A 12,457-nucleotide genomic window follows, 5' to 3' on the forward strand; every position below is an offset into this window, starting at 1 on the left:
AAAAAAAAAAAAATATATATATATATATTTGTTCATTTATGTGCTTCATGTATATACTTGTTCATTATTTTATTATGAACCGACCAATTGTTTTAGACTTTAGTATGACAGACAATAATCCGAAACGAACCAGCAACCAGGGAGCAGCTGTAATTGATCAACTTGATAACTGATTAGCATATTCTATTTTAAAACCTCTGTTCCTATAAAGCAATTTGCATTCATGATCACTGCAGTCGGCAAGAATTAGGAAGTATATTAGACTGCGTCTGTAAGTGAGACAAAAATTGAGAGAGAGATGAGGAGATAATGACTAAAAAATAAAGATTAAATAAAATTTTTGTATTATATTTAGTATAAGATATATAAAATGATATTATATTTTAGTATTTTATTTAATTTAAAATAAAAATAAATGATATATTTGATTAAGTTATGTTTTAATATTATGTTTAATTTAAAATAAATATAGAGATTGAAAAATGGATTTAAAATTTAAAAAATTAAATGAAAATATTTTTAAAAAGAAATATTAAAATTTTAATTTTGGTCTCCAAAAATTTCAGTCTCCTAGATAGCGTTTGTTTTGAGGTACTGGAACAGAGATTGAGAGACTGAGATTCAGTATCATGTTTGTTGACTCAGAGATTGGTACTAAAATTTTTGTCTCTGTTTCTAAAATTTCAGCATTTCAATACTTCTAAAAAGTGGAGACGTAGAGAACTGAAATTTTTAGAAACGAAAAGTGAATATAATATTTTATACTTAAAATATCATTATTTTAATTAATTAATTTCAATTTTACCCTTTATATAAATTAAATTAGAACTTTATTCTTATTTAAATTTATGTTTATTCTGAGATTTATTTCAGTATCTATCTCTAAATCTCTGTTTCTCAGTCTCTATCTTTCAGTCTCTATCTCTCTACCAAATATATCCTATTTTTTGTTGGAAGTACAGGTACTAGAATTTTTCTACCAAATATATCCTTATTTTGTTGGAAGTACAGGTACTATAATTTTTCAATTTTTCAACATATGAAAACAAATGCTACTTTACATATTAAATGAAAAGTATTATAAAGCTAATATTTTTTATAAAAAGATCAAAAATTAACAAAAAAGTCAATATTTTCTGGTAAATATAATAGTGGCAAGTTCTCGGTTCCCCGGCTATTGTCTTGGTTTCTATTTTTAACATTTTGTATCTCTTATTCTATTTTTGTTTTGTTCTCTCTTTGGGAATCCCTTCTTGTTTGGTCATCACGACTAATAAATTACCAGTAGTGGATGAATGTTTCATGTGTTCACTATCCGTGTGCTTTGAAAACTTAAGAAAATTCCATTGGGACAAAAGGTTAACCGAAGCCAGGGATTGTTCATGAGATATTTAAGATATAAGGATGACGAATAAATTTGTGCGATGTGTGTGCCATATACCACCCTCTGTTAGCGACGTCTAATAGAGTCGGATTGGTTCAGATTTTGGGTGAAAAAAATGGCCGGACCGTTAAAATATAATTGGTTCATTAGTTAAAGAGAGTGTATTACTAATAATATGCAGCAAAACTTAAATTTACCAACTTCCGAAGGACAAAAACGGAGAGCACAAGAGACGTATGAAGGACGAAAAGCTTGTGCATTTAGAGTAAATTTTTTTCCCAAGACAAGCCTAATCATGGTTGAGCTAATTTGGCCAAAATAACTAGGTCTAAAATCTTGACTTCCAATGTGTCATCTACCTTTACAATACCATCAGTACCATCTACACCAATCAACTTGCCTGTAGACCCCCTCAATGCTCCACCCATTATCTTTATTTTGTCTGATTTCCTTGGCACCACGGCCTCCATTTCATTGGGAAGGGCAGTTATCGTTTCACCATTTCCACTTGAGCCAAGCGCTACCTTGCAAGACCCATCCTGAACAAACGGATAATTACAATGTCCATTAACAGTATAATCAGGCCAAATGAATACAGTTCCATTAACTAGGAAGGTTAAATACCGCACATATAACTAAAATTCAAAACAATAATTGGTCAAATAAGAAGGTCGGCTTGAAAAACTATGTATACAAATTCGAAAGCAACAAACAAAAACGTGTATAAAACCAAAGCTTCTAGGATCACATACCGGAAGAACCTCTCTTATAACTCCAACAGATTCTTCACCTGGCCTGTGTACATTAACTAATATGTCTGGCATAAACCATGGCCCCTCATTGTCCCCACCTACAACAAAATCAAACCATCAAATTGACAACCTGACAAAGATACACACTACCAATCGAAATCTTACTGATAAGTTAACCAAATAAGTGACAAAAAATATCAATCACATGAATGAATCTACATTCCAGCCAGTCACTAGTCCACTACAGAGAGCATGTTTGTTAATAATCATTACTTGATGACTTGATGAGAATTTGGTATACCATAGATGCTTGTAATAACACCAACACAGAGAGTAAATCTATGTGCAATATGTTAACTACAAAACAGATAGCTACCTAAAACTGGGGACATCATGTCCAGACCACCAGTTCCTGGAGTCATGGGTGGTCCTCCAGGGGTACTGGGAAGATACACCGCGGAATTTGGCGTCATAGGCTGCCCACCAGGTGTTGATGGTAAATATGGGCTCGCAACATTTACTGCAAAACAATCCCACCCCCAAGATGGGATATTAGTATTAAAATACTAAATATTTGATATCATGGAGAAAAGTAAAAAAGTACTACCATATGAGTCATGCGGTGTTCCAGCCTCATTATAGTTTCCGCCAGGAGTGCTACCCCAACCAGCACCAGGAGTGGGGGCTTCATATAGCCGTGAAGGTGAGCTTCCTGCCTGAAAACGTCAAAGCAAAAAGAGAAAATAAGATTTTTTGTTCATGCCATACAAATTCCAAGGCATATTATAAGTTAAGAAACTGTTTTGTGACCTGGGACTGTGGGCTGGTTCCCCATGAGCCTGGATTTCCATCTTCCCAGTCCCTGATTAGTTTTCACCATCAGAATGCATAATACATATATCACATACGCCTTACAACAAATATAATAATGAAACCCACATGTAACTCGAAAGTACTTAACAGTCACTATAAACTAGAAGTGCTTCTTATAACCCTCTTAAACTATAGTTTTATGTTTTGGACATTGAAATATATTACAAAATTGAAGAATTTAAACAAATATACTCTCCTATATTTCTCCTATTCTGTTAGATAAAAGAAGCAATCCATCAAATAACACATGCCAAACCAATAAGCCATTGTCTGTAAATAAGAGGGAGGAGTGCTGTGCTTGTTGGAAGATGGCATGTAACAAGCCTCAAGTAAAGATTGACGAGAAGTTGAGGAAATGTAGGTCATTCAACAGGGTTGTTGATAGGGAGAAAAAACATAACAGGAGTCAGGTATCAGCTGGCAATGGAAGACACAACAGTAGGAGAGAGAAATGGGCCATCATTTTCCCCCTTTGATTTTGCAAATAATTCCCCCATTTCTCTAACCTATAACTGGATGCCCAAACATGTCAGAAGAGCAAAGCTTTCCAACCACTCTTTAGCATAAGAGATATCATGAGACTTGCACAAAGGTTATCGATAATATATATATTCAGAATAAAATAGGAATGGACAAATTACAAAAAGAAGCAATATACACTATGTCACATCGGAAGGATGACAATAATGCAAACCTTGTCGGACTCATTGGGGTATAAGGATTCCATGCCCGGTCACGCCTTGGTGTCCTCATTCCATCATGTATAGGAGTTGCTACAAATGGCAGTCCAGTGAACATTATTAGCAGTTATGTTAATCAGTTAATCAAATAGGAACGCCTCTAGTGTCATAAAATAGATTAAACAAACCTCCAGGATCTCTCATAGGGGTCATATATGGATGTAGGGGAGTTCGAGAAGGATGCATTGGGGTTTCACATCCAATCGAATATCGAGTTTCACTGGTTAAAGACATGGTCAAATGGGTAAGTATCCTCTGTTGAGTGCAGTTAACAAATTGTTAAGAATACATGCATGCAACTTACCGCTGTGGGGTTACAGCTACATTATCCGATATATGGTTGCGATCAACTGCAGCAAACACAAGTCAGATAAGTAAGAGAAACACGCCGCATAAAAATACAAGCATTGCAGGTGTTTTCAAAAAAGACTAGGCAACCTACCCGTCACAACCTTCATTTGGGACTCCAATTCAACCCGAACTGTTGTGCCTTTAACTTCTATTACACGTCCACGATAACCTTTATAAGCACCCTGGCGTACTTTGACTGTTGCACCAGCCAAACCATCGTGTCCTCTTCCACCCCTGTGCCTTCCTCCAGCTAAATCACATTAAAAGAAATCATCAAATCTCTCTCGTCAAAAGAAGCATCAAATGGTACTTTAACTCAATATTCCAGTACATCTGAAAATTAAAATATAAAAGATTTAACATACAATCAATTGGAGGCCCTCCTCGTGAAAACCTTCTCGGGGACTGGGGAATACGAGGTGGAGTTCTAAGGCCAGGGAATCTCGAGTAGGCATCACCCTGAGAAGACATGGAACAACTTAACCAAGACATATTTGCATGAATCAAACTAAAAAACCAAAATGCATAATTTAAAAATTAAAAATTAAAATAAATAAAGGATGAAGAACTGGCTACGTTTCTGTCACCACTCGAACGTGAACCTCCAACGACCATACACGAGCCAGCCCTAGCACATATAAAGCCTGCATGTTCAAGATGATGGCGATCATAGATGAACAAGAACCCCCTAAATATGTGCTCCACAGGACCAGATTTTCCCTTCAAAAGAATCAAGAAAGCTGATCATCTGAACAAGAACTCTAAAGAAAGAAATAAGGCATAAGTTATAGAATCTTACATGGCAAGGACCTTCGACAACTCGCACAACATCCTTTACTGAGACTGTATTCTTATGCTTATCCTGCGCATTTATTTTCTTCTCTATCTTACATTTAATCTCTCTTAATTTAACAAGTGCAACTTCAGGCCTGTCTGCAGTCCCCTTAAGAACCTATAAAAATGTAACACATGATGATGTTAATAAAATAATAAAAAATTCCTTTTAAACGAATAAAAAAGGTACTAAAGTATTGGCTCAAAGTAACAAAGTAACCTGAAATGCCTCGCTTTCTACACGAATTATTACACCAAAGTCCATATTACTGCACATGCATAGTTAAAAGTGAGAGAAGTGTGAACCATGATATACAGGTAAGAATTTAAGATGATCTCAAGATCAACAAACGACTTACTCTAACAATACAAGATCACGAAGTTCATAGTCCCCAATTTTTGTAATTCCAGTGGTCACTTCAGAACTCTCCACAACATCATCTGCAAACACACGGATCTGAAGAGAGGACATTTCCATGTCACTTTTGTGCTACATATAAAAGCAAAAATTCACAAACCCTAGATCAACTTTATGTAGGGACCATTGAGCTCACATGTTCTTTTGTTGTGTCGGATAATAGAATCAATACATGCTGTTCCACCTTCACAACCATGCCGGTAGCACCCTCTTGAGCACCAGTAACAACCTTAACGTGGTTTCCAGGTTCAAAATATTTACAAAGTTCCCTTTCATTTACAGCAAGGGTTTTCTGGTGGAATAAAAGGTAACTAAATCATCATGGAAATAATTCATTACAAAACCTTGGGGGAAAAAAAGCACATTTCGGAAAGAAACTAGCCAATTAAAAATTTATACTTACAGGAAGACCCTTCAATTCTGGTCTTATATGAACATTATCTTCATCTACTTTCTCCACCCACCCCTTCAACTTCTTCAAATCACCCTTCACAACGATTACAGCATCACCTTTCATAAAATGGCCTTTCTTTCTGTTAGCGAACAAAGTTGACAGACTTGCTACATCGCTGTCACCACTCTCACCAGGTTTTCGAAATTTTTCAAGTTCATTCAAAGTAGGTTTGATGTTTTGAGCATTAATGGATTTTATTGATACAGTTTTGTATAAGAATCCATCCTTAAACATCATTCCTCCAATTGCATCAAATCTTTCCCCATAGGCATCACGTCTATGCTCGACACGAATATGCAGTTCCCTGTATAAAACACACAGTCTATCAGACCAGGAAGAAGAACAGGAACAACCACCACTATCAAACCTAGTACAATGAGAAGGGATTGGACACATGGATCAGTCAATGATATCATGTCCTATCAACAAAGCATGCCTATGGATGATCTATTAAAGCTAATTTTTTTCCCAATGGTTTTGTGAATAGATTTTACTAATCACTTTGTCATTTCTAACTAGTTATTGGACTACCCTCTGACTTATTTACTCTCCAGATTGAACATCTATAAGACTAGGAAGGAGAAAATTCCCGGGAAACAGAAGACATTCACTTATAGAGGAGATAATCACGAGTTACCTAGCTTCATCAACATTCAAAAAACGAGGAGGAGGGACAAACGCCTTCTTTTTCACAACTTCTCTACCTTCCTGCATGATACATCATTTTCACAACAAGAGACTCAAGTTGGTACGACTCCAATATGGAAACTAAGAATTTAATAAGACATTTAAGCATTTCATACCAGTTTATTTGCAAGCGCCTGCAAGTCTATCCTTGGAATCAGTTTCACCGTAACCCTCTGCCTCACATTATCAACATCAACTACCTACAGAAGATACAGTTTGATAGTGAATATAGCAGCCAAAACGGTAGTATGAATAATTTGCCTAGAATATGATGCATACCTTGGCAAGGTCCCCTTTATATGTGCCAATCTTCATTCTGACCCAAGTATCTCTGGCAAGATCAATTGCTTTGCTTTCAACTGACAGCACATCCGTCATTTCTCTTATTGGAACTAGTGTTATTTTTGACACCCCATATATGTTCCTTAAACCCTTAATAGCCTAAAAAATATGAAAACTATGAAAAAGGTACAGAATATTGTTGATAACGATACACATGATCAGTAACTAAAACATGTTTCACATGACATTACCTCTCTCACGTGGGCCTCTTTATCTGCTTCCACATAAATATAGTTTTTAAGATGATCAAGGGCAATAGCTGACCTGATTTGCAATTCAGCCCCCTTATCTATATACTTTTGCATAAGGCAAACAGCTGTCTCTCGCTCACGACCAATCTAATGAACATCAACAGAAGAATATATAACATGCTTCTATATCTTTGCAAAAGATTATCACAAAATCGGTTGGGTCATACCATGCATTTCACCATCCACAGCTTTGGATCTCTAACAGATGGCAAAAGAGCTTGCTGTTCTACATCTGTAGCCTCTTCATCAAAAGATTCCACACGCCTTGCATATCTTTCCTGGATGTGTCTTTCTAAAGCTTCAAAATCTTCATCTTGCTCATGCAAAGGCCTATGAAGTCTGCTCCTACCGACATTGTCCTCAGGAATATCATTTCCATTATCAACAAAGAAATCTGCACCGTCAGATTATTGTTAGCTAATTAAGATATTTGACGTAATTATGCAAGGTAGCTTATACACACAGAAAATTCAAATCTTACCAGAATTCATCCATTCAGAAAAGGCATAGATAAGATTTATAGCACTTCATACACTATGAAAGTGCATTTGTTACAGCTTTAGGGTAGGAAATGAGTGATTATGAACTTATATCTTTTTTATATGATTGAAAAGCTATACAGATTTTCTCACAAGTCACTCTTTTCAAATTTATTAAAAATATGAAACTGGATTTTTTTTTTTTTTCGCAGCTTAATTATTTAAACAATTTATCCAAATACATGAGAAGTTATTTCTTAGCACCGATTTCCCTGAAGCAAACAGACCCTAAATGAATGTATTTGTGAAAACTCTACAATCCCATTCACTATGTAACATCAGTCATATTGGGGGGGAAATGTAAAATAGAACACTGGGATTCAGACAAATAGAAGAGACAAATATAGAGCCTATTGCCTACTCTTGAGCTCGTCATGGTTATAAGTAAAATATACAAGTACTCTTGAGCTCGTCATGGTTATAAGTAAAATATACAAGTACAGTTATGTCCATGTCTTTGAAACTATTAGTGGTTTTGGAGAACCCTGGCCCCTCCATATATTATAGTTCATGTTTCTGACACAAAACAAGTCAGATATAAAGTAAAGGGCTACAGAAAGATCAAATATCAAATATAAAACCAGGTCTAACGAAATTGATTTTCAGCAATGTCTGCATAATTCATCACTGGCAGGCTACAACATAATTCATGTTTCAGTTTGAGAAAGTTCATTCCAACAAAGGGAAGTTTTCCAAACTCCAAATCAATAAAAACTTAACTACAAGTCACCATAACTGTAAACATACATATCAATCCTCCGTAGCAATGGGAAATAAAATGAAGGGAAATCAGGAACAGTCAGAACATACTGGTAATAGAGATCCATCTAAGTTTGATCAAACCTAAACAGCATCGTACAATTGACAAATCTCCGTGCAAAACCAATCCTATCTGACCAACGACATACTCAAGTACACAGAACCTGTTCATCCAATTCATCAGAATAACACTCATGTGCATAGCATATACATAGTCAGCAGCTTAAGGACTACCCAACAGCAGCTCCGCCGGTAAGAAATTGATTGTTAACCACACAAACCCCAATCCTAATTGACTTCCTCTTCAACTCGATCGCAACCTCCTAATAATCTCTATGCTCGCCACTTTAACCAGTTCCAAAGAAGAACAAAACGATGAACAAAAATGAAACCCTAAATCCCCAGTTGCAACCCTAATTTCTTCCCCCTTTCATATCTAATAGAATTTGCCAATATAATCGAATTACAATAAAGAGAAAAGCAAATGAACAGAAGAAAAATAAACGTACCGTCCTCCCCTTCCTCTTCTTCTTCTTCCCCATCTGAATCCACCTCCGCTATGTCATCGAAGAAATGAGAAGCAGAGGCTTTCCTATTCTGGCGCCTGCGGCCGCCACCACCCCCATAATCATCGTCATCGTCCTCCTCCTCCTCATCCTCATCCACCTCCTCAGCATCATCATCGATGAAATCAGATCTCCGACGTTTCCTGCCGCCGCTGCCGCGCCCCCTATCGTCCTCTTCCTCCTCTGCCTCCTCATCGAAGTCGGCTACCTGCTCGTCCTCCTCGTACTCCTCCTCATCATCGTCGTCCATTCCTCTGTGACTCATGGCGCAAGAACAAACCCTGCCTTTTCTTTCTTTGTTTCTCTCGCGCGATGCAAGTGATGGTGGGTGCTGTGCGAGATACAAAGCCTTATGAAAGATAAAAGATTTTGGGGTAACAGAGGGATACTTATATAGTTATATACACTGCCAGGCCGTCAAATGCAGTTAAATATTATTTTAAATTTTCGCTTTTATATACCCTGTTTTAATATAGTTTTACTGTATTATCGCCACGTAAACAAAATTAGTGTTTATTTATTTTAAATGATTATTTATATAATTAAATGTACATATAAAATTATTTTACAATAAAATATATACAAGACTATCTTTTAAAAGTGATAGATGGTCATTATTACTAACAACTATTATTTGGACTAATATCGTGATTTAACTTGTTAATTTTTAAATTTGTCAAAATAAAATAGTTTAGAACAAAACTTGTCCCGCAAAAAATGGTCAAAATTAATATACATTGCATTAACATATAAACCTATATTATATTTTTTATGCAATTACATGTAAAAATATATATATATTATATTTAATTAAGAAATATATATTAATTTTAAGTGTTAATTAATCTAAACGCATTTTGAAGTGAGTCAGAGAAAAAGGAGAAAATTGAACTTCTTTGTCTTATTGAGAATTAGAATTTCACATTTTTAAAAGCTATCTAAACATAAAACATATTATTTGCCATTAATTTTAAATACGTTTTAAAATTATTTTCTCTCTTTAATTATCCATTTAAACGCAAAGCAATATTTATGTACATTAATTTTATGAAATGAAACGTCACTTTTGTTTTTTTATTTTATTTTTAAAATACTAAAAATATAATAATAATAGTTCATCTAAATTATTAAGGGCATAGCAATGATTTGTTACTATAGGGAAAAAAAAAAACTTAAATACACAGAAGAGAAAAATCAATATTCCCCAAACACCTCATCTCAACACGTGTGAGGCACCGAGTCCAGAAATCGCAACCTTCTAGCACTTTTTAGCAAAGGGAAGTGCGAGTTTCACTAGTTCACTGCCACAATGATAATCAATGTTCTGAAAACCGGTTCGAACCGGAAACTATTAGAAAATACGGTTCGAACAGAAGGTAAAACTGCCAAATTCAAGAATCGATGTTGAACCGTCGAATCGGTTGAGAACCGGTCGGTCGAATTGAATCGTAATTCGGCCGGTTTTTTAAATTTTATCAAAAACGCTGCGTTTTGCCCACAGATCCAAAAAAGTCAGAAACGAACCCTGGCCTTCCCTCTTCAGTTCACTCAGACTCCACGAGCCTCCACCCTGCAGCCCTCCACTCTCACCTCTCGCACTCAGTGGTCACGCATGCAGTCTCCACCTCGAGCTTCCGGCGCAACCTCCGTCCAGCCACCATCGCCGTCGCAACACCTCCGTCGAAGTCACTCACCGTCGCAAGTTTGTGGAGCCAGCTTGGAGATTCGCGCAACCCTTTCCGTTGCGAAGTCAGCCATGGAAATCGCAGCCACCGCCACCACTCCTTAACGTCACGCAGTGTCGTCCTAAGTGACGTGAAGCCCTTGCCCCCCTCTCGAGCCCCATTCCTGATTCCTCAGTCTCATACATACTCTCATTATTTCTCCCCAAAACACAACCCTAGCCTCCATCGCGCCGTCGTTGGTCGCACTGTCGCCGCCTGGTTCGTCGTGGTCGTTCTTCAATCCTCCTGTTTCGTCGTGGTCGTTCTTCAGCCCCACCGTCGTGCTCCTTGTCCCGCTCTGTGCTGTGTCTTGAAGGATCTAGTTCGTTCCTTAATTGATTGAGTAGGTAAGTACATTCATCTTCTGATTCTTCTCCCTTGACTAAGCCTGGTCGAATTGGATTTTTCACAACGATACTACAATCTCTGCTCTCTTTAGAAGTTTTTTTTTTTTTAAACTGTAATTGTTGTTTTAAACTTTTAATTGGTTAGTTAATCTATAAATTTTCATCTTGCTTCTTCAATTGTTGTTATCATTAGTCATTACTGTGATTTAGGATTGTTAATGATCTTGAATATTGATTCTGATATGCTCTGGTTCTATGAATTGATTAATTTGGTTCTGATAATTCTTGATTTGAACCTTGCTGAAGTTATTCTGTTACCTAATTTGTTGGAATTGAACTTGAGCAACAACAAACTAGAAGGAAGCATCCCCTCTGACTTCAAGTCATTCGGAGCTCTTTATTGTTTATTCTCTTGATCTTAGTGGGAATTTGTTGAATGGAACAATACCAAGAGTGCTTGGAGAATTAAAGCAGTTGCAGTGGTTGAATCTCTCTCGCAACAATTTTTCTGGCACAATTCCATCTAATTTTAATGGTAGGTCAAGCTTAACTTTGGTCATGTTATTGGTTCTGCTTCTTATCTTTGGATTATTTGGTGTTTGAAAGAAATGCAACCAGAAGAACAATTTTTCATATGGAGTCATGATGGAAAAAATGGCATTTGAAACCATCATTAACGCTGCCAATAATTTTGATGACAAATATCTCATTGGCATTGGAGGGCAATGATCTGTTTACAAGGCTGAGTTGCCTTCAGGTATGGTTGTTGCTGTGGAAAAACCTTCACATGGAATCAGATGCGGATGATAAGTTCAATTGGAAGGCATTTGAAAATGAGATCAAAGCATTCACAGAATTCAGGCACCGAAACATCATAAAGCTATATGGTTTTTGCCAGCATTAACGATTCTTCTTTTTGGTATACAAATTATAATTATGTTTTATTATTTTTATTTATATTTTATTTATTATTTATTATAAAACGGTTATTTTGGTTGAACTACGGTTGAACCTGTAAAGCACTGAACCAGTAGCCAGAACGATTCGATGACCGGTTCGGTTTTCAGAACCTTGATGATAATAGAACCGTATCCACACAAGTCTAGAGCACTTTGACCAAACTAACCATGCATAGCCATATATATTAAGACCTCAACATTCTGCCTTAATCTTTCTCCACGCTTGCTAAGATTTTCTCTCGGGTTCCTCAGCATACCGATTCCATTGTTCATTTCAATCACATAAAAATCTTGTGTGGACATGGCAACAGCCTTGTCCACACCCTGTTTTCTTTCCTGGAGGAACCACCATCAAGTGAATATACAACCCTCTCCATTACAAAATGGAGTTCAAAGAGCTTCAGCTGATTCAGTATCAAAGGGGAGTTGTTTGACCAATGAAGAAAGCCAGAGATGTTCCACTTTGTCTTTGGTGAA

The 12,457-nt window shown here is 36.5% G+C and overlaps 2 protein-coding genes and 1 long non-coding RNA gene across 6 annotated transcripts in view; 1 reads left to right on the forward strand and 2 right to left on the reverse strand.

Annotated features, from left to right (window-relative positions):
• Nucleotides 838-1,780, forward strand: LOC110264375. Its single transcript, XR_002350469.1, has 2 exons — nt 838-1,358; nt 1,541-1,780. It is a non-coding gene; the product is annotated as an uncharacterized LOC110264375 (long non-coding RNA).
• Nucleotides 1,561-9,324, reverse strand: LOC107605970 (putative transcription elongation factor SPT5 homolog 1). 3 transcript variants are annotated; one of them, XM_016307930.2, is made up of 22 exons: nt 8,894-9,324; nt 7,254-7,480; nt 7,027-7,173; nt 6,773-6,934; nt 6,610-6,693; nt 6,444-6,514; nt 5,756-6,110; nt 5,489-5,644; nt 5,294-5,391; nt 5,155-5,203; nt 4,900-5,052; nt 4,677-4,820; nt 4,466-4,559; nt 4,192-4,350; nt 4,054-4,099; nt 3,878-3,969; nt 3,704-3,782; nt 2,947-2,998; nt 2,744-2,852; nt 2,513-2,656; nt 2,137-2,234; nt 1,561-1,923 (listed from the first exon to the last, which is right to left on the reverse strand). In XM_016307930.2, exons 1-22 carry the CDS (start codon nt 9,213-9,215, stop codon nt 1,678-1,680), a joined length of 3,087 nt encoding a protein of 1,028 aa, XP_016163416.1. In that variant the 5' UTR covers nt 9,216-9,324; the 3' UTR covers nt 1,561-1,677. The 3 variants fall into 3 exon arrangements, with proteins under 3 accessions (XP_016163416.1, XP_020961984.1, XP_016163417.1); XM_021106325.1 differs by lacking the exon at nt 4,677-4,820; XM_016307931.2 differs by lacking the exon at nt 8,894-9,324 and having other exon boundaries at nt 7,027-7,177; nt 7,258-7,480.
• Nucleotides 7,553-12,457, reverse strand: part of LOC107605971 (pentatricopeptide repeat-containing protein At3g21470-like) — an 8,974-nt gene continuing 4,069 nt past the window's right edge. The window contains exon 2 of one of the 2 annotated variants that reach the window (XM_021106326.1): nt 7,553-7,992. In XM_021106326.1, the coding sequence (XP_020961985.1) occupies nt 7,976-7,992 (17 nt within the window). In that variant the 3' untranslated portion in view covers nt 7,553-7,975. The remainder of the gene's footprint in view (nt 7,993-12,457) is intronic. The other variant, XM_016307932.2, reaches the window with a different exon arrangement.

This window comes from Arachis ipaensis, chromosome B07 (genome assembly GCF_000816755.2).
Source record: "Arachis ipaensis cultivar K30076 chromosome B07, Araip1.1, whole genome shotgun sequence".
Lineage (NCBI taxonomy): Eukaryota > Viridiplantae > Streptophyta > Magnoliopsida > Fabales > Fabaceae > Arachis > Arachis ipaensis.

What these genes read in the sequence shown, in the direction of transcription:
- LOC107605970 (XM_016307930.2), bottom strand. Translation starts at nt 9,215, where the DNA reads ATGAGTCACAGAGGAATGGACGACGATGATGAGGAGGAGTACGAGGAG. An exon ending in CGTGATCTTGTATTGTTAGA is followed by an intron (nt 5,204 to 5,293) that starts GTAAGTCGTTTG and finishes ATGCATGTGCAG; the next exon opens with TAATATGGACTTTGGTGTAA. An exon ending in CCCTATGAGAGATCCTGGAG is followed by an intron (nt 3,783 to 3,877) that starts GTTTGTTTAATC and finishes TGCCATTTGTAG; the next exon opens with CAACTCCTATACATGATGGA.